Source organism: Natator depressus, chromosome 10 (genome assembly GCF_965152275.1).
Source record: "Natator depressus isolate rNatDep1 chromosome 10, rNatDep2.hap1, whole genome shotgun sequence".
NCBI lineage: Eukaryota > Metazoa > Chordata > Testudines > Cheloniidae > Natator > Natator depressus.
Window position 1 is genome coordinate 37,272,501 of NC_134243.1, and position 25,169 is coordinate 37,297,669.

The 25,169-nt window shown below is 47.8% G+C and overlaps 1 protein-coding gene across 9 annotated transcripts in view; it reads left to right on the plus strand.

Annotated features, from left to right (window-relative positions):
• Positions 1–25,169, plus strand: part of C10H8orf33 (chromosome 10 C8orf33 homolog) — a 90,670-nt gene that overhangs the window by 20,219 nt on the left and 45,282 nt on the right. For 4 of the 9 annotated variants that reach the window (XM_074965760.1, XM_074965758.1, XM_074965764.1 and 1 more), the window contains exons 6-8: positions 5,425–5,515; positions 5,637–5,783; positions 5,950–6,098. In XM_074965760.1, coding sequence (XP_074821861.1) covers positions 5,425–5,515; positions 5,637–5,783; positions 5,950–6,098 — 387 coding nt within the window. Of the gene's footprint in view, positions 1–992; positions 2,228–5,424; positions 5,516–5,636; positions 5,784–5,949; positions 6,099–19,513; positions 21,066–25,169 lie in introns of those variants that run through there. The other 5 variants (XM_074965763.1, XM_074965762.1, XM_074965767.1 and 2 more) reach the window with 5 other exon arrangements.

Consider the following 25,169-nt stretch of genomic DNA (forward strand, 5'->3'; position numbering starts at 1 on the left):
GTCGAGCGTATGTGTCCCCACACAAATGCTCTTAGTGCATTTAGTCAGCGGAGTGCGTCCACAGTACCTAGGCAATCGTCGACTTCCGGAGCATTGTACTGTGGGTAGCTATCCCACAGTTCCCACAGTCTCTGCCGCCCATTTGAATTCTGGGTAGAAATCCCAATGCCTGATGGGGCAAAAACATTGTCGCAGGTGGTTCTGGGTACATATTGTCAGGGCCCCCCTTTCTTCCCTCCCTCCATGAAAGCAAGGGCAGACAATCATTTTGCGCCTTTTGTCTTGGGTTACCCATGCAGACGCCATACCACGGCAAGCATGGAACCCACTCAGCTCACCGTCACTGTATGTCTCCTGGGTGCTGGCAGACACGGTACTGCATTGCTACACAGCAGCAGCTCATTGCCTTTTGGCAGCAGGCAGTGCAGTATGACTGGTAGCCATCGTCGCTCTACTCCAGGGTGCTCTTTTAGCTGACCTCGGTGAGGTTGGTTGGGGCACCTGGGCAAACATGGGAGTGACTCAGCCAGGTCATTTCCCTTTTAAGTTTCGTCTCATGGAGATTCAGTCCTGCCGGCAGTCCTACTGCACCGTCTTCTAATGAGCAGCCAGGAGACGATGATGGCCAGCAGTCATACTGCACCGTCTTCTGCCGAGCACCCAGGAGATGATGATGGCCAGCAGTCGTACTGCACCGTCTGCTGCCAGCAAGATCTATAGAGATAGATGAAATGGATCAAAACAAGAAATAGACCAGATTTGTTTTGTATTCATTTTCTCCTCCCTTCCTCCCTCCCTCCGTGAAATCAACAGCCTGCTAAACCCAGGGTTTTGAGTTCTATCCTTGAGGGGGCCATTCTGTTTCTCCTTGATGCAAAGCCACCCCCTTTGTTGATTTTAATTCCCTGTAAGCCAACCCTGTAAGCCATGTTGTCAGTTGCCCCTCCCTCTGTCAGAGCAACGGCAGATAATCATTTTGCGCCTTTTTTCAGCGCATACGCCATAGCACTGGGAACATGGAGCCCGCTCAGATCACTGCGGCAATTATGAGCACTATAAACACCGCATGCATTATCCAGCAGGATATGCAGAACCATAACCTGCAAGAAAAGCGAAACCAGGCGAGGAGGAGGCGACTGCAGCGCGGTGATGAGGACATGGACATAGACTTTTCACAAAGTACGGGCCCCTGCAATGTGCACATCATGGTGACAATTGGGCAGGTTCATGGCATGGAACGCCAATTCTGGGCCCGGGAAACAAGCACAGATAGGTAGGACCGCATAGTGTTGCAGGTCTGGGACGATTCCCAGTGGCTGTGAAACTTTCGCGTGCATAAGGCCACTTTCATGGAACTTTGTGACTTGCTTACCCCTGCCCTGAAGCGCAAGAATACCAAGATGAGAGCAGCCCTCACAGTTCACAAGCAAGTTGCGATAGCCCTGTGGAAGCTTGCAACGCCAGACAGCTACCGGTCAGTCGGGAATCAATTTGGAGTGGGCAAATCTACTATGGGGGCTGCTGTGATGCAAGTAGCCAACGCTATCACTGAGCTGCTGCTATCAAGGGTAGTGAGTCTGGGAAATGTGCAGGTCATAGTGGATGGCTTTGCTGCAATGGGATTCCCTAACTGTGGTGGGGCCATAGACGGAACCCATATCCCTATCTTGGCACCGGAGCAGCAAGTACATAAACCGAAAGGGGTACTTTTCAGTGGTGCTGCAAGCACTGGTGGATCACAAGGGACGTTTCACCAACATCAGTGTGGGATGGCCGGAAAAGGTACATGATGCTCGCATCTTCAGGAACTCTGGTCTGTTTGAACAGCTGCAGCAAGGGACTTACTTTCCAGACCAGAAAATAACCGTTGGGGATGTTGAAATGCCTATAGTTATCCTTGGGGACCCAGCCTACCCCTTAATGCCATGGCTCATGAAGCCATACACAGGCACCCTGGACAGTAGTCAGGATCTGTTCAACTATAGGCTGAGCAAGTGCAGAATGGTGGTAGAATGTGCATTTGGACATTTAAAAGCGCACTGGCAGTTTACTGACTCGGTTAGACTTCAGCGAAACCAATATTCCCATTGTTATTACTGCTTGCTGTGTGCTCCACAATATCTGTAAGAATAAGGGGGAGACGTTTATGGCGGTGTGGGAGGTTGAGGCAAATCGCCTGGCTGCTGGTTACGCGCAGCCAGACACCAGGGCAGTTAGAAGAGTACAGGAGGGCGCGGTGCACATCAGAGAAGCTTTGAAAACCAGTTTCAGGAATGGCCAGGCTACGGTGTGAAAGTTCTCTTTGTTTCTCCTTGATGGAAACCCCCCCCCCCCCCCCGATTCACTCTACTTTCCTGTAAGCTAAGCACCCTCCCCTCCCCCCTTCGATCACCACTTGCAGATGCAATAAAGTCATTGTTGCTTCACATTCATGCATTCTTTATTAATTCATCACACAAATAGGGGGATAACTGCCAAGGTAGCCCGGGGTGGTGGTGGAGGAGGGAAGCACTGGGTGGGGTGGTGGAGGAGTGAAGGACAAGGCCACATAGCACTTTAAAGCTTTTATTGAATGCCAGCCTTCTGTTGCTTGGGCAATCCTCTGGGGTGGAGTGGCTGGAGCCCCCGCCCCCGCGTTCTTAGGCGTCTGTGTGAGGAGGCTGTGGAACTTGGGGAGGAGGGCGGTTGGTTACACAGGGGCTGTAGCAGCGGTCTGTGCTCCTGCTGCCTTTCCTGCAGCTCAACCATACACTGGAGCATGAGTTTGATCCTCCAGCAGCCTGAGCATTGACTCCTGCCTTCTTTCAGCAAGCTGACGCCACCTACCATCTTCAGCCCACCACCTCTCCTTGCGGTCATATTGTGTTTTCCTGCACTCTGGGATTGTCTGCCTCCACGTATTTTGCTGTGCTCTGTCAGTGTGGGAGGACAGCATGAGGTCAGAGAACATTTAATCACGAGTGTTGGTTTGTTTTTTTTGCCTTCTAATCTTCACTAGCCCCTGGGAAGGAGAAACATATGCAGCTGGTGGAGGGGAAAAAAATGGGGAGAGTGGTAGTTAAAAAGACACATTTTATAGAACACTCTTTCACGGTAAACCTTGCTGTTAACATTACATAGCACATGTGCTTTCATTACAAGGTCGCATTTTGCCTCTTATTGAGGGTATGCTGGTTTGGTGTGAGAGATCACTCACACAGGGCTGGACAGCAGAATTCGGCTTGCAGGCAACCATGGTAAGCCACAGTCTTTTGGCTTCTTTAACCTTCATAACGTGGGAATGGTTTCAAACACCAGCGCCCTCATTTCCCATACGAAGTAGCCGTTGGGTTGCCCATTAAAAATGGGTTGGCAATTTAAAAGGAGCGGCTGCGGTTTTCAAGTTCACGTGCAGCAGAAACCCAACTAACCCCCTACCACCACCACACACACACACACACACACACCCAATTCTGTGGGATGATGGCTTCACTCCCTCCTCCCACCGCATGGCTAACAGCGGGGAAGATTTCTGTGCAGCCACAGGCAAACAGCCCAGCAGGAATGGGCACCTCTGAATGTCCCCTTACTAAAACCACCCTGTTTCAACCAGGTGACCATGAATGATATCACTCTCCTGAGGGTAACGGAGAGAGATAAAGAACGGATGTTGTTTGAAGGCCAGCAAACACCAGGGCCATATGCTGCCATGCTTTGTTCTGCAATGATTCCCGACTACATGCTACTGGCCTGGCGTGGTAAAGTGTCCTACCATGGAGGACGGAATAAGGCTACCCTCCCCAGAAACCTTTTGCAAAGGCTTTGGGAGTACATCCAGGAAAGCTTTATGGAGATGACCCTGGAGGATTTCCGCTCCATCCCCAGACCCGTTAACAGACTTTTCCAGTAGCTGTACTGGCCACGAATGCCAGGGCAAATTAATCATTAAACACGCTTGCTTTTAAACCATGTATAATATTTACAAAGGTGTACTCACTAGAGGTCCCTTCTCCATCTTCAGGGTCCGGGAGCCCGCCTTGGGTGGGTTTGGGGGGTACTGGGTCCAGGGTGATAAACAGATCCTGGCTGTTGGGGAAACCAGTTTCTCCGCTTCCTTGCTGTGAGCTATCTACAACCTCCTCCTCATCATCATCATCTTCCTCACCCCCAAAACCTGCTTCCAGATTGCCTCCCACTCCTTGGATGGAGTCAAAGCACAGGGTTGGGGTAGTGGTGGCTGCACCCCCTAGAATGGCATGCAGCTCATCATAGAAGCGGCATGTCTGGGGCTCTGAACCGGAGCAGCTGTTTGCCTCTCTGGTTTTTTGGTAGGCTTGCCTGAGCTCCTTAATTTTCACGTGGCACTGCTGCAGGTCCCTGTTATAGCCTCTGTCCTTCATGCCATTGGAGATTTTTTTCAAATATTTTGGCATTTCTTCTTTTCGAACGGAGTTCTGCCAGCACGGATTCATCTCCCTGTACAGCAATCAGATCCCGTACCTCCCTTTCGGTCCATGCTGGAGCTCTTCGGCGATTCTGGGACTGCATGGTCTCCTGTGATGCTGAGCTCTGCATGGTGACCTGTGCAGGTGAGCTCGCCTCGCTGGCCAAACAGGAAATGAAATTCAAAAGTTCGCAGGCCTTTTCCTGTATACCTGGCCAGTGCATCTGAGTTGAGAGCGCTGTCCAGAGCGGTCACAACTGAGCACTCTGGGATAGCTCCCAGAGGCCAATACCGTCGAATTGCATCCACAGTACCCCAAATTTGACCCGGCCAGGCCGATTTCAGCGCTAATCCCCTCGTCGGGGGTGGACTAAAGAAATAGATTTTAAGAGCCCTTTAAGTCGAAAAAAAGGGCTTCGTTGTGTGGGACGGGTGCAGGGTTAAATCGATTTAACGCTGCTAAATTCGACCTAAACTTGTAGTGTAGACCAGGTCTTAGTGCTTGGATAGCTCCTTCTGTTTTCACAGACATTAACTAGCTAATACTTGCACATCCCTGGGAGGGCAGGGGAATAGGAGACAGGACACTAGATTCTCTTCTGGGTTTTGTAACTCACTCACTGTGCAACCTTGGGAAGGTCACTTCACCTCTCTCTTCCTTAGTTTTCCCCACTGGAAAATGACTTATTTTATGTTTGTATAACTTCTGTCAGACCAAAGGCTCCCATAGTGCTGAACAAACATAGGCAAGCACACCTTCCACATACAGGTGTTGGGAGGCTTCAGTACTGTTTGTGCAAAGGCTTGAGATCATCAGGTGGAAGGTGCTGGACATAAAGTGGCTTCAGGAATATGAAGTGAAGCCTGCTGTGAGGGTGTGAAAACATGAACATTCAACTCCTAAATCTGTAGATCCTTGATTTTCCTTGCTGACTAACAGGTGCAGTTTTAGTTTTGGGGCAATTTCGTTTCCTCCCCTCTCTGTGTTCTGTTTTATGTAGCAGTCAGTTAAACAGCTGTGGAAGGAAGTGGACTGGTGTGTGGAACAGCTGGAACTTGGCCTGAAGACACAAAAATCCACTCCAAAACAGGGTGAGTAAGCCAGAGAGTGTCTTATTGGAAGGGAAGGGAGGCAGAAGCAGTGGTGCAGGGAAAGAGCAAAGGGAGAGATTTATATTCTGTGTGTGCATGTCTCTCCTTTCCAATGATTCAGCTGAAGAAGCTCTCCATGCCATCAAGACACTCCGCAGTGACAAGGCTGTGCTGGCAAAGAAGTGTCAGGTCATGCGAGCCATGTTTGGAGATTACAAGAAGAAGATGGAGGAGGAGAGACAGAAACAGCTGAAGATCATGCAGGCAGGTATGAGAGGCAGACCTACATAAGGGTCCAGGATGGGAAACCATACCTGAAAAAAGGGAGCAGGAATACTAATCCCTCCATTGTCCATGTAGCCCTAGAGAATGGAATTCTGGTTTATGAGAAGCTTAATGGTTTTTCTTTCTGTCTTTCTCTTCCACTCTGTAAGCTGCAAAGTCTGCTCAGGTCGTGGAGGTGAGGGAGAATGGCCGCAGAAAGAGCAGCCAGGTCTTCAGGAAGCGTTCAGAGGCGTCCAGGAAAAGCCCAAGTTCTGCAGAATCCCCTTTTCATCCTCCCAACCATCCTGAGTCACCACAGGTGTCTGGCACAAACTTGTTCATGTTCCCAACTTCCCAAGAGGAATTCCGCTTTAACTTTTTTTAGGAAAGTCCCTTGAACATTTATTGTTTTTGTTTCATGGCTGAAAATGTTGCCAAAACCTGTATAATCTTAGGGGGTGGAAGGATGCTGAGCAGGGAAAAAGGATCATGTTGTGGGAAGCATGCATAGGTTCATAGTGAAAAGAGACTAAGTGCCTTAGATCAAGTGTATGTAACAGCTCTACCTATAATGCATACAACTCCACAGACTCAATCTGTGGGTTGGCTCCTTTCCTCATACACACCGTTAGGAGGTGCCTTTGCAAATGATCAGTATGGAATGAGTTGGACTTTGCATTTCTTTTATCTTCATGGCAATTCCATGGGATAATCTTTTTGTAAAGGGGAGATTCCCCCCCCCCCTTTTTTAAAGAGCACAAACCAGTTATGATGGGAAGAAGAAGACACATACAGGCAGTAGCACTGTTAATAAGAAAATCCAAGTTTCTATTGGTAAATGAAGAAGGCATCAGGAAGAAGTACTGATATTTATTTTCTGTTAGGCATGAATGGATCCTATGGCTTTCAAGTTTCACAGGTCCTGGTCAGTATTGGTATCCTCATCCTCTGCAGTGTGCAAAGATTCAGCATCACTCAGAGAGAGAGAGAGTGTGTGTGTGAATCATAGGCTACTGGCCATTCAGAGTGTAGTCTGAGAGGAGAATTCTATGATGAAGGTCTACAGATTAACTTAAACCAACAAAGTGGTATAGGGACAGCACCAGCTACCACCAGACAAGAAAGGATTTTAGTTTGAGCCGCAGTCCCTTGCTCTCTGGGCCAGTTGGTGGGAGCTCTGTGAAGGAAGCACAGTCAATCTTGGAAAAAGAAGCTTTGCTCTTGAGCAGCCAACTAATGAACAGTAACGACTGACCATACCTAGCTTTCTTTCACCAGAAGGGTGAGTCAGCTCCATGCCAAGCCTTGGGTGGAGGTGAAATAAAGTGGGAGAGCCCAGCAGAGGACTTACTGAAATAAAAATATTTATATGATCAATATCCAATCAGTGAATATTTTTATTTTTTGGACAATTAAATGAGTCTGTTTCCAAAGTCTTGATGATACGTCAGTTAATGTGCCTATGTGTATGCTGTGTGCATGCAGAGCATCCTCCCTAGTGAGGGAGTTTGAAAATCTGAAGGAACAGGCCATGTTTTAAATGGAGACTTTACATCACTTGTCCCTGAAGAGCTCCGCTTGAATCTTCTTTTCCTCCCTTTTTGTGGCCCAGTAAATCGTCAGAACAAACGGCTTTACAAGCAGATTCTTGAATGTACTGAGAGCAAGAATATTTGCTGGAGAGGACTTCAAAAAACTGTTGCTGAACATAACAAGGAACTTATTTCATTCCTTGACTCAGGTATAATAAATTGCCTCCTGGAGTGTGCATATATTTTTAAAAATCTTTAAAATATATATATATTTATGGCTGCACTCCTGAGGAACACCTAGAGCTTGGAAACAAATTTGATAAGGAGAAGATATATGGTCAGAAAAGGGATAAGTAAAGATGAAGAGAAGGGTGATAGCTTAGCACTTTGAAGGCAATTCTTCTGTTGTATGCGAAGTGCAGCTCTCATGCTGGCTGTATGGAACAGAGCAACAAAGTAGGATTGAAACTCCTTGTGGGTATAAAAAGTTTTTGTATTAAACATGAAAAAGCTGCGTCACTCCCAAAGTTCTAGCATTTTAATGCAGTTTACAAAGACACTGCAATAATTTTTTTCCATTGCTGTAGAATTATGGCAGTCTTTTATCCTCACTAGTTTTGTGGTCTCCATTAGGCAAATTTTGTCTTTTTTGTCTTGCTTCCAAAGAAGCTGGAATTAATATAGCAGTTTACCATAAAATCCTGCTATCTCCAAAGGTGGCAGGAGACATGAAAACTTCTTCCAAAACTTGGGAGAGCTATTCCGTGGGCTTTTACAGGTCTGTGCTTTGGACCTGTATAAAGCTGGTCTATAAAGCCATATTCCCATATTCATTTCCTTGTGCTTCAGCATGGGAGGATCTAGAATGCAGCTGTTCAGTAAAGGGGTACATTACAGTCCCAGGCAACGATACCTTACCTTTGTAAGTTGGAAAGTTGACTGATCACAAGAATGGGAGTAGGCTGTGTTCAGTTGATGGCTCTTCCACAGACGCACTGTGTCCCTGAGCAAGTCATTCCAACTGTAAAATGGGTATACTGCTTGCCTATTTCAAAGACTTGTTGACAGTTAGTTAATAAATAATTGCTGTATAAGAAGCGAGCTTACAGCAGTTTTTAACTCCACCCTTGTTGCTTTCTCATGCTTGAAGCATCTCTGGACCATTATCAGTTGTTAATGTATCTCTTGACTGTTTTTGGTTGAAATCGCACAAACCAGATGCTGTGGATTCCACAAAAATGTTGTTTCATAGCAAAGACACAGTGGCTTTTAATTTAAAATTTTGTTATCTATTTGGAATCTGGGGGACTTTCCTTGTCACCGTTTGTAAAAATATGGGGCCTAGATTATGTGACTATCCCTGTAAATTATGAGCATCTCTTGGATACCTTCCACCCTTTGCATTTATATATGATTCTTTGTAGCCTTGCATTGCTGGGCCTTTTGTGGCCACATCTCTAGTCTTGCTTGTGCAGTTGGCTTGGTGTGGTAGGGATCATGGACATCTCACAAAGGAGTTGCTTTTGTACTTGGCTGAGTGTTAATGAAAGTCTTGTAGCACAGGCTGACTAGATAGCCTGGTTTTATGGTGCTGGCCGAGTTACACTGAAAGTAGGTGTTTGTTCTGGTTTTCTTATAATGATCTAACCAGCCTTCTGCTGTAACACCCCACCCATTTCCTTACTGGGGAACTTTCAGCTCGTACTGCCTGTGTTGCTTCCTGGTGTGTAGGCTGCCTCTACAAGTGAATTGTGCAAAATTGAGGTGCTCCAACTCCTAAAGCATTGTTCCAGTGAAATTTAGTCTGAGGATGGGCAGTCACATACTGCAGCATAGCACTGAAGTGTCTGGGCCCTAAGAATTATCATTCAGGTGAGGAAGAGAGTGGGTTGTGGAAGCAAGAAGGCTGGAAGGTCGGGGAAGCGGGGGGTTGGTTGCTTGTCAGCCCCCTTTCCTGTGGGAATCGAATATGGCAATCAGAGTGCGGTGGGTCCCTCCTTATGATACGGCAGTCAGATGGAGGAAAGTTGCATTGTGAAGTCTTTGTGCACCTCTGATTTGGTGTTAGCAATTTCTAAAAGAAAATTCTATGGATTATTTTATGATAATTTAATTTTTACTTTTCAAAACTCTTACCAGGCAATAATGATCCAACTGCTCACCGAGCTGGATTGTTTGAAAGAAATGCCATTAATTAATGGAATGGATTCATTTATACTGCTAATTGCTGTTGAACTGCCTAGAGAGTGGATTAACCCGAGCTGTATATTTTTACTTGAGGCAATTGTTTTGAATGAGTGCTGCTAACTCCTCTTATAATGATGCATCTTATAGATGTGGGAAAGCGAGGGTGTTGAAGAGGGTGGAGAATTAAAATTCAGTAGTACCCACTGATGAATATGCACTGTGATCCACTGGAGAGAGAGGGTTTCCTGTTGGAGCCCAAAGTGGCATTGTGCAAATTTAAGGCCCTGATTCACCAAAGTACTTTCAGCATGTGAGTGGTCCCTATTCACATAGCTGTCAAGCACATGCTAAAGTGATTTGCCGAATTGGGGACTTTATTTTGTTTCAATAGATCAGAGGGACAAATGATAGACTAGAAAAAGTTGAGGCTGATCTTCATTATAGGCAGAGCTGATAGCACTGCCTGCAGTTAAGATTGTCTGCCACTTTCCATTATAAGATGTGTTTTTGGTTGCTTATAACAAAGGCTACAATTTTGAGCCAGAGGTCACAGAAGTCAGGGAATCTGACTTCCAAAGACCTCCGTAACTTCAGCCCCGGGGACTGGGAGCTGCAGGGTCCTGTCACCTCCTCAGCGGCAGGGAGCTCCCGGCCACTGTGGGCAGGGGGGGTACCCTGAAGTTCCCAGCTGCTACAGGTGACATGGGGACCCCTGCAGCTCCTCGGCCACTGTGGCAGCAGGGGGATTCCTGCAGCTCCCCGCCAGCTGCAGCAGGACAGGGGGATCGGCAGGGCAGGTGGACCCCCAGAGCTCCCTGGCCACCCCAGCGAGGCAGAGGGACCCCCAGAGCTCCCTGGCCCCCATCATGGGGGGGGGAGGCAGGGGGATCCCTGCAGCTCCCCGCCACTGCGGAGTCAGGGAAACCCTGGAGCCCTGAGCCCCCACAGGTGGTGGGGGCCCTGCAGTTGCCCAGCCCCTTCCCATTTTATCATGGATATTTTTAGTAAAAGTCAGGGACAGGTCACGGGCTTCTGTGAATTTTTCTTTATTGCCCGTGACCTGTCCTTGACTTTTACTAAAAATACCCCGACAAAAACTTAGCCTTACTCATAACATTGCCAAATTTCCAGCTATTTGGGCAGAAATTTTCCATGCCAGCTGTTTGCCTCAGGCTGCAATTTTTTTTTTATTTTAATTTAATTTTTTTTAAATTTTAGTTAAAAGCAAGTGGCCATTTCTAAGAATGAGGTTGGGGAAAAGACGCCATTTGCTTGTGCTGGAAAAAAGAAAATCTTACATCTATTTCATTGAGACGCTCTAGTGTCCCCATGTTGTGGAGCGGGGACTTGAAATTTCACTGGGAATGGGGCAGGAGCTTGGCCCTTGTATCAGGAACGTGTGTTTTGACATCCCTGTGAATATCTGACTAAATTTGGCCAAGTTATAAACCTTTGATAAATCTCAGTTTGCTCAGACTCAGTGGACACTTGTTAGAGTTTGATAGCTAAATCTGAGGTTTTTCTTTGAGTGCTTGCTCATGTCGATTCCAATATAGGGGTGCAGGTGTTGCGTGCACCGTCCCCGGAAATTTTTCCAGCTGGTGGTATCTGTCGGGTCAATTCTGGTACATAGGCACCTGCCAACCTGCTGCCTCCTCAGTTCCTTCTTTCTGACTGTGATGGTTGCTGGAACGCTCTTGTTCTCTTGCGCTGCAAGCAAATACTCATCGCCAGTGCCGAACAAAAGGACAAAGAAGTTGGACCGGGGACGATCTTCTTTGGGAAAAGTGACAGACAAAGTGAGACCTGTGCCAGGCTACTCTCACACTGGCGACGACCAGCCTGCACCATTGATTCTGACTGCGGGAAGGGACCCATCGAGTCCAGTGCGCATGGACTCCCCACCTAGGGTGAGCCAGAAAGATGACTCAGCCCTGGCCATGCCAACTACGCCAGAGGCATATGAGCCAGCAAAAGGCTTTCAGTCCCTTCCAGCACCTTCTCTGAGACGAGGCCCATCGGAGGTAGGCCTGGTACCGCAGGAATTGTCCCATGTATGCAAGTACCTGTCTTGGGCAAGCCTTCAATGATGGTGAAACACTGCCTGGTATCTCACTCATCCTCTAGAGACTCCACTCCTCACCGATCACAGTCCTGGCACTGCTCGCAATCACAGCACCGATTGGAATCCCGACACCAGTCATGACCCCGGCACCATCCCACATTGAAGCACCAGTCACATGCCTGGACCAAATCACCATCAAGGCACCGCTCCTCAGTCGTGATACCACCACACGGCACGGGTGGGTAAGGCACCTCCGTGGTCACCCAGAAGTGGGTCCTCAAGCTCAAAGTCGATGGCAAGGTCATATACCTTGCAACGGAGCAGACATCTAGCAACACCGTGGGCATCCTGTGCTGGTGACCCAGGGGTTGACCCAGCCAACATGGCCACCTGTGCAGTGGCAGAGGCCACTACAGTGGCCAATGTGGACTCCGTGGGCAGCACGATCCTACCGAGCCTTCCACATGGGTCGGTCCCACTCGGCACCCTGGAAGGCAAGGGCACCTCCACCTTCCCCTTTGGAGAGGGGTTCAGTTCTGGGCGCAGAAGTGGATGAGACCCAGGATACCCCTGCGGGGGAGTGACCAGCAACGAAAGACATGAAGGCCCAGATGACAGCACAAGCCTCATCATCATCTTCCCCTGATGAGGCAGTCCGTAGCACCCACACAAGATGATTACAAGGCCCATCAGGAGCTCTTGTGTCGGGTGGCTCAAATCCTGAATGTGCCAGGGCTGACTCCTCTATCTCTTCTGCTTGTAGACATACTGGCACACTCAGGTCCAGCCAGAGTGGCCCTACCTTTAAACGAGGTCATTCTCTAGCCCATCAAGGCTTTGCAGGTGGAACGGAAGTAAGGGAAAGCTCAGTGGTTTGGGCATTGGCCTGCAAAACCCAGGGTTGTGAGTTCAATCCTTGAGGGGGCTGTTTAGGGATCTGGGGCAAAAATTGGGGCTTGGCCCTGCTTTTTAGGGGGCAGGGATAGCTCAGTGGTTTGAGCATTGGCCTGCTAAACCCAGGGTTTTGAGTTCAATCCTTGAGGGGGCCATTTAGGGATCTGGGGCAAAAATTGGGGATTGGTCCTGCTTTGAGCAGGGGGTTGGACTAGATGACCTCCTGAGGTCCCTTCAACCCTGATATTCTATGATTCTATGAGTACCTTTATACCCATCCCCCATTGGGTTCCCTAGTTGTGGCTGCTGCCAATGAGTGGGGGAGAGAGGGACAACAAGGACCCTCACCTAAGGCAAAGGAGGCCAGGAAACTGGACCTGTTGGGGAGAAAAGTCTGCTCTATGCAGAGCCTCCAACTGAGGAGGCCCTCCTAAGTTGCTTACCATTTTAATTCATAGTCTGCCATGTTAAAGTTCAAGGAACTCTCATCAACAGAGTCCAGATCAGAGTTTGCAGCTTCGATGGAGGACAGTAAGGCTGTATCCAAGGCATCCCTCCAGGCGGCTTTTGGGCCATGGCCACAGCCGTCATGATGAGGTGGAGCTCTTGGCTCCAGTCCTCTGGACTCCCTCATGAGGTCCAGGAAACAATTTAGGACCTGCTGTTTGAGGGAACTTCCCTCTTTTCAGACTAGACAGACGCCCGCCTAAATAGTCTGAAGGATTCCAGGGCCACTCTGAAGTCGTTAGGACTTCACATGCTGGCCCCAGTTTGTAAACATTATGGGCCGATTCCACCAGCCTCAACAGCAGAGGCAGGACTTCAGTCAGCAGAGAAACAAGGGCTTTAGGAGGAGACCTACACCTCACGCCCCTTCAACATCCATGTCTGCACCTGCAAAACAACCTGCAGGGTCTAAGCAGTCCTTATGAGGGCGCGCCTGAGGACAATGCAGAGACGTGGTGGAAGGGCACGTGAACCTCATACAATCCACTTTCAGGAACCTGGGGCTCCTGATAAACAAACACAAGTCGACTTTCTCTCCTATACAAAGGAGTTCATAGAAGCAATTCTCGACCCGAACCAGGCCAGAGCCTCCTTGCCAAAGAACCACTTCCGGGCCTTCAAAGAGATCATAAACGACCCGAGGTCCTTTTCCCATCACCATGGCACGAAGATGCTTGAGGTTCCTGGGATATATGGCCTCCTATACCTACGCGGTGCAACATGCACAGCTCAGACTGTGGCCTCTTCAAGCATGGCTGGCATTGATATGTATACCAGGCTGGCACCTGTCGGACAAGGTGGACACTCTTCCCCCAGCAGTAACGCTCACTCTTCAGTGGTGGCTGGACCAGGACACAGTGAGTGCCAGAGTCCCCTTCACAATGCCTGTCCCTTCAATGATGCTGGTAACTGATGCCTTGGACATGGGATGGGGAGCTCACTCCTCAGGACACCAGAGGAATTAGCCCTACAAATCAATGTCTGGGAGCTAAAAGTGGTGAGCCTAGCCTGTCAGGTGTTCTGTCACAACCTACATGGCAAATGCATGTCAGTCCTCAGATAATCGACCATGATGTTTTATATAAACAAACAAAGGGGAGCTCGCTACTCTCCCCTGTGCCAGGAAGTGCTGGTTCTATGGGGATACTACATAGCTCACCCCATTCACCTGGAAGCCTCCTATCTACCAGGTGCTCAGAACGGGGTGGCGGACCACCTGAGCAGATTCTTCACCAATCATCACGAGTGGTCCATCCAACCAGACATCTTGAATGCAGTTTTCCAGAAATGGGGGTCTCCCTAGGTGGAGCTGTTTGCGACCAGGTTCAATAGGAAATGTCCCCAGTTTTGCCTGTACCTAGGAAACAGCCCGAGCTCACTCTCAGGTGCTTTTCTCCTTCCCTGGGGAGGGAGGTTTCTCTACACCTTCTCCCCCCCCTCCCCACTCATCCACAGGGTCTTGCTTAAGGTAAGGAGGGACGAGGTGCACATAATCCTTATAGCACCAGCACTGCTGCGCCTGCATTGTTTCACAACCTTGCTGGTCCACTCAATAGACACGCCAGTCAGCCTTCTGGTGCTGCCAGACTTGAACTCCCAGGAGCACGGACATATGCTCCACCCCAATCTCAAGTCCCTACACTTGACAGCCCGGAAGCTCCATGGCTGAATGAGGCAGAACGGAGTTTCTCGGCATTGGTGCATGCTTTTCTTATGGATAGCAGAAAGCCATCAATTAGAATGGCCTATTTGGCTAAGTGGAAGCGGTTTATGCTGTGGTCACTGTGGAGAAAGATCCTACCTTTGGAGGCCCCACTGCCCGTTGTCCTGGACTACTTGCACTACTTGAAAAAGGAAGGTCTTGCGGTATCATCCATCAGGATTCACTTTGCTGCAATCTCAGCATTCCACCCAGTGGCAAATGGCCGGTCAGTATTTTCAAACCCGATCTGCGCCCGATTCTTGAAGGGATTAGAGTGTTTGTATCTACAGGTGCACCAACGTTTGCCTCCTTGGGACCTCAACCAGGTAGTGTCAAGACTGATGGGACCACCGTTCGAGCCAGTGGCAACATGCCCCTTGCTCTACTTATCCAGGAAGACTGTCTTCCTAGTAGCCATTACTTAGGCCAGAAGAGTCTCAGAAATCCAGGCCCTCCCCTCTGAACCCACTGTATATGTTTAAGGTCTGACTTTGACCACATCCATCCTTTCTCCTGAAAGTGGTCTCACATTTTCACAGTAGCCAGGACATTTTTCTTCCAGTCTTCTATCCCAAGCCTCATGCTAATAGGCAAGAGCAGAAACTGCTACACTTTCTGGACATTAGAGGTGCATTGGCCTTTTACATAGAAAGGACCAAGCCATTCTGAAAGACAACTCCAGCTTTTCATCGCTATCGCAGACAGGATGAAGGGGAACCCTGTCTCAGTACAGAGAATCTCCTCTTGGATCAGATCTGCATCCGCATGTGCTAAAGTGTCACCTCCACACTTGACAGCCTTTAATAAAATTTACTTTTTTTAAGGCCAGGATTGGATTTTTGATGTCCTCCACACTCCACAAGATCTCAAGCCTCTTCAGCAGCATTCGTGGCTCAAATCCCAATCCTGGTTATCTGCCGGGTTGCAACCTGGTCTTCCATACACCGATTCACCTCACGCTATGCCATGACTCAACAGTCCAGAAATTATGCAGCTTTTGGCACAGCAGTCCTCTGGTCTGTGTCGCAGCGAAACTCTGATCCTATCACCTAACTGATTGCTTGGGAATCAACTACATTGGAATGGACATGAGTAAGCACTCAAAGGAAAAAAGACGGTTACTAACCTTTCCTAACTGTTGTTCTTCGAGATGTGTTGCTCATGTCCATTCCACAACCAACCCATCTGCACCTTTGTTGGAGTTGCTGGCAAGAAGAAACTGAGGAGGCGGCGGGTCGGCAGGTGCCTATATACTGCGCCATGAAGGTGCCACTCCAGGAGGCACCAGAGTCGATCCAACAGATACCAATAGGGGAAAAACTTCCGGCAATGGTGCATGCGGCACGCACACACCTATATTGGAATGGACATGACCAACACATCTCAAAGAACAACAGTTTTATGGAAAGGTTAGAAACCATCAATAACAGACCTAAAAGTGTCAATTCTTCAACAACAAAAACTTCAAAAACAGATTCCAACGTGAAACCGCAGAACTGGAATTAATTTGCAGATTGGACACCATCACGTTAGGCCTGAATAAAGACTGGGAGTGGTTGGGTCATTACAAAACCTAAACCTAATTTCCCCCTACTGTTACTCAACCTTCTTGTCAACTGTTTGAAATGGGCCACTCTCATTACCACTACAAAAGTTATTTTTCCTCCCTTGGTATCCTACTGTTAATTGAATTGTCTCGTTAGACTGACCTCACACTTGGTAAGGCAACTCCCATCTTTTCATGTATTTATATCTGCTCCTGTCTTTTCCACTCCATGTATCTGATGAAGTGGGTTCTAGCCCATGAAAGCTTATGCCCAAATAAATTTGTTAGTCTCTAAGGTGCCATGACTCCTCATCTTTTTCTGTTTGCACTAAGTATGCTCCATCCCCACAGGGCAATTGAGCATGTTCCATCCTAGGGCTGCAGGGGCTGAGCAGCACTTTCCTTGCAATTGCTCCTCCTGGTTGCCAAGAGGCTACTGAGGTGCTGGGGGCCAGAACTGAGCAGGGAGATTGTCTGTCTCTCCTGGGCTCTCAGGGTCCACCCTTGCAGGCGCCCTGGCAGCGAGGAGGAGGAGGATACTTTATTGGAATACAGAGGGGTGAGGAATGGCATCTGGGAATGAGGAGGTTGTGGGTAGAGGGGGGAAAGGAGCTGGAGGTGGGTAGAGACTGGCCAGGGACACACAAACTGAAGGGTCTATAACCATTAGAGTACACTCTCCTCCAGAACTTGGAGCTGAATCCAGAAGTCCTCAGTCTCTACATTCCTCTGTTGTCAGCAAATAACTGTGAAATCCATTGGCAAAGTGTGTGTCTAGTGCAGGGGTCTCAAACTCAAATGACCACAAGGGCCACATGAGGACTAGTACATTGGCCCGAGGGCCGCACCACTGACCACCCCCACCCCCCACTGCCCTGGCCCTGCCCCCACTCCACCCCTTCCGTGAGGCCCCGCCCCTGCCCCACCTCTTCCCACCCCGCCCCTGCCCCCATTCCAACCCCTTCCCTGAAATCCCCACCCTAACTCTGCCCCCTCCCTGCCCCCAGTGGGCGCAGGAAGGGTGCGGGGTGCGGCAGGGGGCTCAGGGCAGGGGGTTGGGGTGCAGGAGGGGTGTGGCAGGGGGTCGGCTGCAGGAGCGGTTCAGGGGGCGGGTCCGGCCTGGCACGCACTGGGCGCAGGGCAGGCTCCCTGCCCCGCCCTGCCCTGCCCTGCCCCCGCGCCGCTCCGGGAAGCAGCCGGAACCTGGGGGGGCACAGGGGTCTGTGTGTTGCTCTGGCCACGCCTCCAGTTACCTCCCCTGAAGCTACCATTGGCCGCGGTTTCCCGTTCCCGGCCAATGGGAGCTTTGGGGGAGGTACCTGGAGGAGCGGCCAGGGCAACACACAGAGTCCTGTACCCCCCCCAGGTCCCGGCCGCTTCCTGAAGCAGCGCAGGGGCAGGGCAGGCAGGCAGGCAGGGAGCCTGCCCTGCCTCCAGTGCACGCCGGGCTGGAGCCACTCTAGGTAAATGCTGGGGAGGCGGGGGTGCCGTGGGGAGCTGGCGGGCCGCAGAAAATAACCGCGCAGGCTGCATGTGGCCCACAGGCCATGTGTTTGAAACCCCTGGTCTACATAGGGTAACAGCCTACTACAGCTACCATTCACTCCGTTAATTCAGGTGGTAGAGATCTGTGCTGAAGATATAAAGGGTCAACCCGGGGGGTTGGGTTTGGAGGGGGAATCAATATAGTTTCATGTGATGGCATTTGTTTTTTCAGGGTTTTTTTTACACTAGTAAATTACATTCAAAACAATTATGTTAAAAGAATGTTAAGGTTGGAGTCAAAAGGTTGGAAATGGCAGAACTGAGGTTGCTGGTGCCCTGGGGTGAGCCTCTGTCATCGTGCAGAGTCAGTAATGGATGGGAGAAGGCCAAAATTCTCTTCCAGCTCAGGGTTATTTCACAAAGAAGCAGGGAGTGGGTTGGAAACAAAGAAATTGGAGTTGTTTTTGCTGGTCATTGAGCTGAGGAGTGTTATATGGCGGAGGCAGCCAACACCTGGGCACAGTCTCTGTCCCTTTTTGGCTTGGCACCCTCATCTGTAATAATATCCCACAGCAAGGGCTCTGAAACACAATCCCATTCCAGTCAGGCCCTGGAAAGAGCAGCACCACCAGTCAAACTTTCCCTACTCACTGATTGGCCCAGTACTGACAGCTCCTTTTATCAGTTTCCATTTTGGCTGTGATACCCAATGCTAAGAGCTGATTGGCCAACCGCCTCCTTCTCCTTCCCCCTGGGATTGGTTGAAGGAGTGAACTGATTGGTCCCTGGGCTGCCCATGTTGTGCATGAAGTAATCAGGTGTGACAGCAGAGCATTCGAGTGCCTAGACATAGAAGAACAGCCAACGGGAGATCTTGGGCTCCCTGCAAAGGTGCAGCTGGAGTTATCTGTGGAGTCCCAGCAACCACTTCCATCATCTGCTTGACTGCCTCTCCCCAAGGCCAGCAGAGAGAGAAGCCACCTGAAGTCACTCCCACTGAACCTTTATCTAAAGTAACAGTTTGTTTATCATTCACCTTGGTCATTTAATCTTTTTTTTTTAATAGTGTTAAAGAGGGTGGGGAAAACTGCATTTAACAATCATTGGGGGAGAAAATATTTTATATCTTCAACTAAAAATGATCCTGAATTACAATTTTTTTTAAATCAAACAAAAGAAAACCTTGATATTTAATTAAAACAGCAGCCAAGGAAATAATCAATACTCGATTTAAACATAATAAAAGAAAAGACTTAATATTCAGGCTCCAAGGAGGAATTGGACTTGGAGCTACCTAATTTCACATAGAAACTCTAGCTGTGAAGTTCCTGACCTAGGATTCTTTGGGACTCTCTTCCCCTGAAGATATTCTCTCTCTCTTCCCTCCCCTCCCCCCCCCCCCCCCCCCGCCAGAGACTGCAACTAAAAGTTTCAAGCCAGTAAAAAAAGAAATATTGGTGTTTTGGGACTATAAAGAGCTGGCAGGCATAAGCTTGTAACTTTCCACTGAAGCTGTTTTATTCAAAAGGTAGAAGAAATCATTTTATTTTCCTCTCTTGAAGAAAGTATGTGTTTTATTGGCTGTTTACTGCTTATGCTATTTTCTTACTTTGGTATTTTCATCTGAAGAATGCTTTTTAAGCTAAGGTTGCTTAATTTTTTTTTTTTGAACATTTTTCTAGGTAAATTAGAGGGTGGTTTAATTACTGGTCCTCTTCATAGTAGTAGACCTTTTCCCCCTTGACAGTGAAAACAGTGAGGCTTGTGAATTGAACCCTTGTGTTGGTTGGCAGATCTCTCTCTCTCTCTCTCTCAGGTCTGTCTAAGGCACCTATCTTCCTAGTGTCTAAGTGTCGAGATGGAAGAAGTGTGGGCTGTCTACTTGTGCCTGTTCTTGCTTGTCTTGGTGCTTATTTTAAGGAAGCGTGACCCAGATTTGGAGGCCGCAAAGAAAGTTACAGAAACACGAAGCACCCCAGTGCCAACCACCTATTATTCCAGTGGTGCTGGCAAACATCTGGAATACACCGAAGAAGAGATGGAGAAATCCCTGGAGAGGCTAACCAGCATCTTGTTTGAGGTAGATGCTAGAAAAAGGGAAACCCACCATGAGCAGAAAACAGCAAAGGCAGAAGCCTATCACCATCACAAAGCACCTGATGCAGAGTCTGAAACTAAAGAGCTAATGGGAAAGGGGCCAGGACATTCCCAGCATCTATCTAGCCAGCACAGGGTTCAGGTAATGGAGCAAGGCCACCCAAGAATTTCAGAGTCAGCACTACATTGAGCTCTTGGTTGATATATTGAGTGTTGTTGAAATATATATGGTGGGTCGGTGGGTGGGGTTGTGTATGTATGTAATACACATACACACACACACACACACACACAAAGGCTTATGCTGTATTTCAACATGATCCAACAGTTCAACCCTAAGCTCCATGTAGTGTGTATGGGCTATAGATATTTCCCACTTGTGTGTATATGAACCTGGTAAATCCACCTTATTTTTGACTGTACTAAGCATATAAGTAACTAGGATTTTTTTTATTTTAAGAAATAATGGGCCAGATCCTCAGCTAGTACAAATCTGCAAAACTCCTTAGACTTTAATGCATCTGTGTCCATTTAAACCAGCTGAGGATCTGGTCCAATATGTATAGATGCTCTTCTGACACCCACCCTTGCCTGTTGCAGGCATAATGCTGAATGATGGACAGTGTTTATATATATATTTGCCCTAATGTGGGGTGATGATTCATATTATTTTGGTGTTGTTCCTAACTCCTAAGAATATGAAAGATGCTGTTGTAGACTTGTAAAATTCAACTTGCCCTGGGCAAGTAATTTTTTTAAGGGTGTAACCCCTTGGGGTTTAGAGAGCATGGCCCTTTTAAATCTTTTCCCTATTGGGGCGGGGGAGCAGTGAGAGAAAGGAGGGAAACTTGAGGGTGTGGCTGTGGAGCCCAGGGAGAGAAGGGCTGCAGCAGGGAGGCCCTGGACAAAGTGAAGGAGAGAGAACCTGCCTGAAGCCTGGGAAGGACAGGGCGGCTGATCGGGGACACCCCAGGACAGGAGCCAGGAGGAGCACTGTGCCAGGGAGGAATTGCCCAAGAAGGACAGGCCGGAGCTGGACCCATTATCACTGCTGCCCAGAGCTGCATGGGGCTATGAGTACTGGGGCTTGTGACTCTACATTGGGAATAAGGAGGGAGGCTGCTAGTTAGTTAAGTGAGGAGGTTGTCGCCCTGTATGGCTTTGCAGAGAGCAGCAGAAGAGGGCACCGGAGGGGTTTGTTGGGGAAAGTTGACTGGCGCCAAAGACGACCAGGAGCACCCAAGACTCAGCACTGGACTGGAACTTTGCTCAGGACTCCTGAACTCTGTGTTCAGACACATTGCTCAGCGTCTGCCCTTTCAGACTGTGCTACCACTGGGTTGTGGGGCCTTGGTTTGGATGCAACCCTGTTCTACTGCTCCCCCTACATTTTCCCCTTGTTGTTTTTTTCCTCTCGTCCCTCTGTAAATAAATATCTCCCTTTGTTATATCCATTGTACTTTTCCTGTGGGTGTGTGTGTTCACTCTGGGGGGGTTGGAACAGGTGTCCCTGGGGTGGAAGGAATTTTTCCTGCTGCATTCCTGCGCGCGCCGTCTCTTGGCCAGAGCTGCCTGCAGAGCAGACTCCATCTTTGCCATGAGGGCGCTAAAGTTACAAGGGGTTGGAGACAAGTTAAATACCTTTATTTTTTTTAATCATTGCTGTCATGACAATAGATCAGATTTTTGTGCTTGGGCTGACAGTTTTGTGGCAGTTTTGCCAAAAACTATTACTCTCTGCTAGCAGCTGTCTTCCATTGCCAGTACCCCACTAGTGAGATAAGAAATTCTTTGCTCAAGGGGAGATATTCTAAAGGCTGAGTCCCTGATGCCCAGAGGGGCAGACAGGCACTTGATGTCAATATCCCATTTCTTGTCAAAGCAGCAAGAGATGCTCCCAACTTCCCCTGGTATGAGTTACCACTGCATACTGCCTTTTCAGTTAACTAGACTCTGAGCAGCTGACTAAGAAATCCCATTTTAAATTCCCAGTCATCAGCAGCTGACAGAGTGGCTATTTATGGATTAAAATAATCTAACTAAAGGGAGGTAGAGGTGGAGGATATCCATATGTGAGATTATTTCATGCAGCATATATTGAGAGACCCAATAACTCAGTTAACGACAAACTCCCTGGCATGTATTTTTTTGAAGTGTAGGTGCTGTTAGTTTTATTCTCTCTTCAGTAGGCTGAAAATGGCAAAGATCTGTATTTGAAGTACTGTGGCTCATCCAGTGGAATAATGGCATTCGTTTTTGTTTATAGACCCTGTCATAACCATAAGGTAGCCTAAAATTCCTTCTTACCTGTAAGGGGTTAAGAAGCTCAAATAACCTGGTTGGCACCTCACCAAAGGAACCAATGAGGACAAAAGATACTTTCAAATCTGGGGAGGGGCGGGGGAGGCTTTGTTTTGGGTTCTTTGTTTCTGTGTTCGTTTGCTCTTGGGACTAAGAGGGACCGGACATCAATCCATGTCCTCCAAACCATCCTGAACCAGTCTCTCATATTACAGAAATTGTAAGTACAGCCAGGCAAGGCATATTAGTTTATCTTGGTTTTCTCAGCTTGCGAATTTTCCCTTTGCTGGAGGGAGGTTTATCCCTGTTTTGCTGTAACTTTGGAACTAAGGGGGTTCCTCTGTGTTTTGTGCATCTTTTGTTACCCTGTAAAGTTATCTTCCAACCTGATTTTACAGAGAGGATTTTTACCTTTTCTTTCTTTTTCTTTTTTTTTTTTTTTAATTCTTCTTTTAAGAACTGATTGCTTTTTTTTTTTTTCAGTGTCCAAAGATCCAGGGATTTGGGTCTGTGTTCACTTTGTAACCAATTGGTTAGGATATTATTCTCAAGCCTCCCCAGGAAAGGGGGTGTAAGGGCTTTGATTAATGGGCCATTTAGAGGCACCAGAAAGTGCAGCTGTAGATGAAGACTTTTGGGTCTTGATCCAGGAGGCTATGAGACACTTTGATCCTTCCACTGTACTAGCAGTCTGAGGGTGTTTTCACCTTTTAATGTCTTATAATAATTCAAAGTGAATTTAGTGTTGGTGGAAGGAGGTGGTTTGGGACCTCTCAGGATTGGAGTCTTCCATTTATTCATTGAGCAGAGACCGTTTGGAAGGTAGCATGCACGCTTACCCCACTACGTGCCTCAACCTTCTGCTGAGCTGGCCACCTCTGGGGTTCAGTCTCCATGGTTCACTCAGCCCTGAAAGTGCCAGCAGTAGTGCCAGTTGTGCTGGTGATTTTTGAGATGTGGATCATTATCCATTAGGAACTGGACCAAGACTAATTCATTTCACATGGGTTGCCCAACAGCCATTATATGGTAATGTTAAGACACCACTGATTTGAACCAGCACCTTTGAGTGAAAGGTGCTGTATTACATTGCCAGGTACCTATGCCATCTAGTCAGAGGGGAAGCCCACTAGGGAAGGGGCGGCCAACCTGTGGCTCTGGAGCCACATGTGGCTCTTCAGAAGTTAATATGCGGGTCCTTGTGTAGGCACCGACTCCAGGGCTGGAGCTACAGGTGCCAACTTTCCAGTGTGCCAGGGGGTGCTCACTGCTCAACCCCTGGCTCTGCCACAGGCCCAGCCCCCACTCCACCCCTTCCTGCCCCCGTCCCCAGCCTCTGGCATGCCACGAAACAGCTGATTGGGAGGTGTGGGGAGGGCTGCTGGTGGGTGGGAGGCGCTGGGAGCCGGGGGGAGGGAGCTGATGAGGCGGGCTGCTGATGTATTACTGTGGCTCTTTGGCAATGTACACTGGTAAATTCTCAGGCTCAGGTTGGCCGCCCCTGCACTAGGGGCTTTGCTATTGCTGTTGATTTTATATGGAAGACTCTCAGATGCTATAGTGATGGCAGCAGTATAAAACCTATAGATATTCACCTGAAGTGAAACGTTACATCCATGTTTACTCAGTTTGAAACATACTTAGCTCTAGTTCTGAGCTAGAAACAGCTGAGAGTCTTGAGCTGCCATTTCATCAGAGACAAGGAGCCTCAAGCTGAACTGGGGTGCATCTCTTCCCAGCTAGATTTCCATGCTTCCAATGTGGCTGATCATAGAAGTTCCAATGGGAAATCTTGGACCCTCCAGTGGAAGTATTCAGCTAATATATCTGCAGCTGTCCCTTCTCCTATATCATGCTATGCTGGGTGCCAAGAAATCTAGTAGTTTTCAAGAACAGCTGCTGTTCACTTCTGGTACCTGATAATGAATGATTTTTAAATATGGTCAGTTGCCACAATCATAAAATTGAAGTCTTGTAAAAGTATATGATTGTGTTATTGCAACATCCAGTTAAGCTAATTTAACAAATCTAACAAAATTAAGGGGAGCATTTCATTACTAAAGCGTGAGTTTTGTAAGAAGTTTGAATTGACTGACTATCTCATTTGTAAAATAGTTACTATGGATGCTCTGAAGCCGCTTTTGATGAGTTGGATACAAAATCTAATTTCTGATTATGGATTATCTTTCCTTGGTATTTATGAAACTTGATTGTTAGGGTTTCTTATTTCTGCTATTGTACTATGGGTCAACTGACATTTGGTAACCCAAGTATGTATGTATTTTCCAAATACACTCGTTTTGCTCTATAAAACTAGACTGATACATTCATAGATACATAGATTTTCAAAGTCTGATGGGAACATTAGACCAAGTCTGACCTCTTGTATAACACAGGCCATAGAATTTCATCCAGTTACCCCTGTATGGAGCCCAGTAACTTATGTTTGACTAAAGTATATCTTCTACTACTGATCTTGAAAAAGGGGTAATAGTGAGATGGCAAAATTTGCAGATGATACAAAACTACTCAAGATATTTTAAGTCCAAAGCAGACTGTGAAGAGTTGCAAAGGGATCTCACAAAACTGGGTGACAGGGCAACAAAATGGCAGATGAAATTCAGTGTTGATAAATGCAAAGTAATGCACATTGGAAAACATAATCCCAACTATACATATAAAACAATGGGGTCTAAATTAGCTGATCTAGGAAGAGATTTGGGAGTCATTGTGGAGATTTCTGTGAAAACATCCACTCAGTGTGCAGCAGCAGTCAAAAAAGCAAATGGGATGTTAGGAGTCATTAAAAAAGGGATAGAGAATAAGACAGAAAATATCATATTGCCTCTATATAAATCCATGGTACGCCCACATCTTGAATACCGCATGCAGACTTGGTTGCCCCATCTCAAAAAAGATATATTGGAATTGGAAAAGGGCAACAAAAGTTATTAGGGGTATGGAACAGCTTCCGTATGAGGAAAGATAAATAAAACTGGGACTTTTCAGCTTGGAAAAAAGAGAACTAATGGGGGGGTAATACAACAGAGGTCTATAAAATCATGACAGGTGTG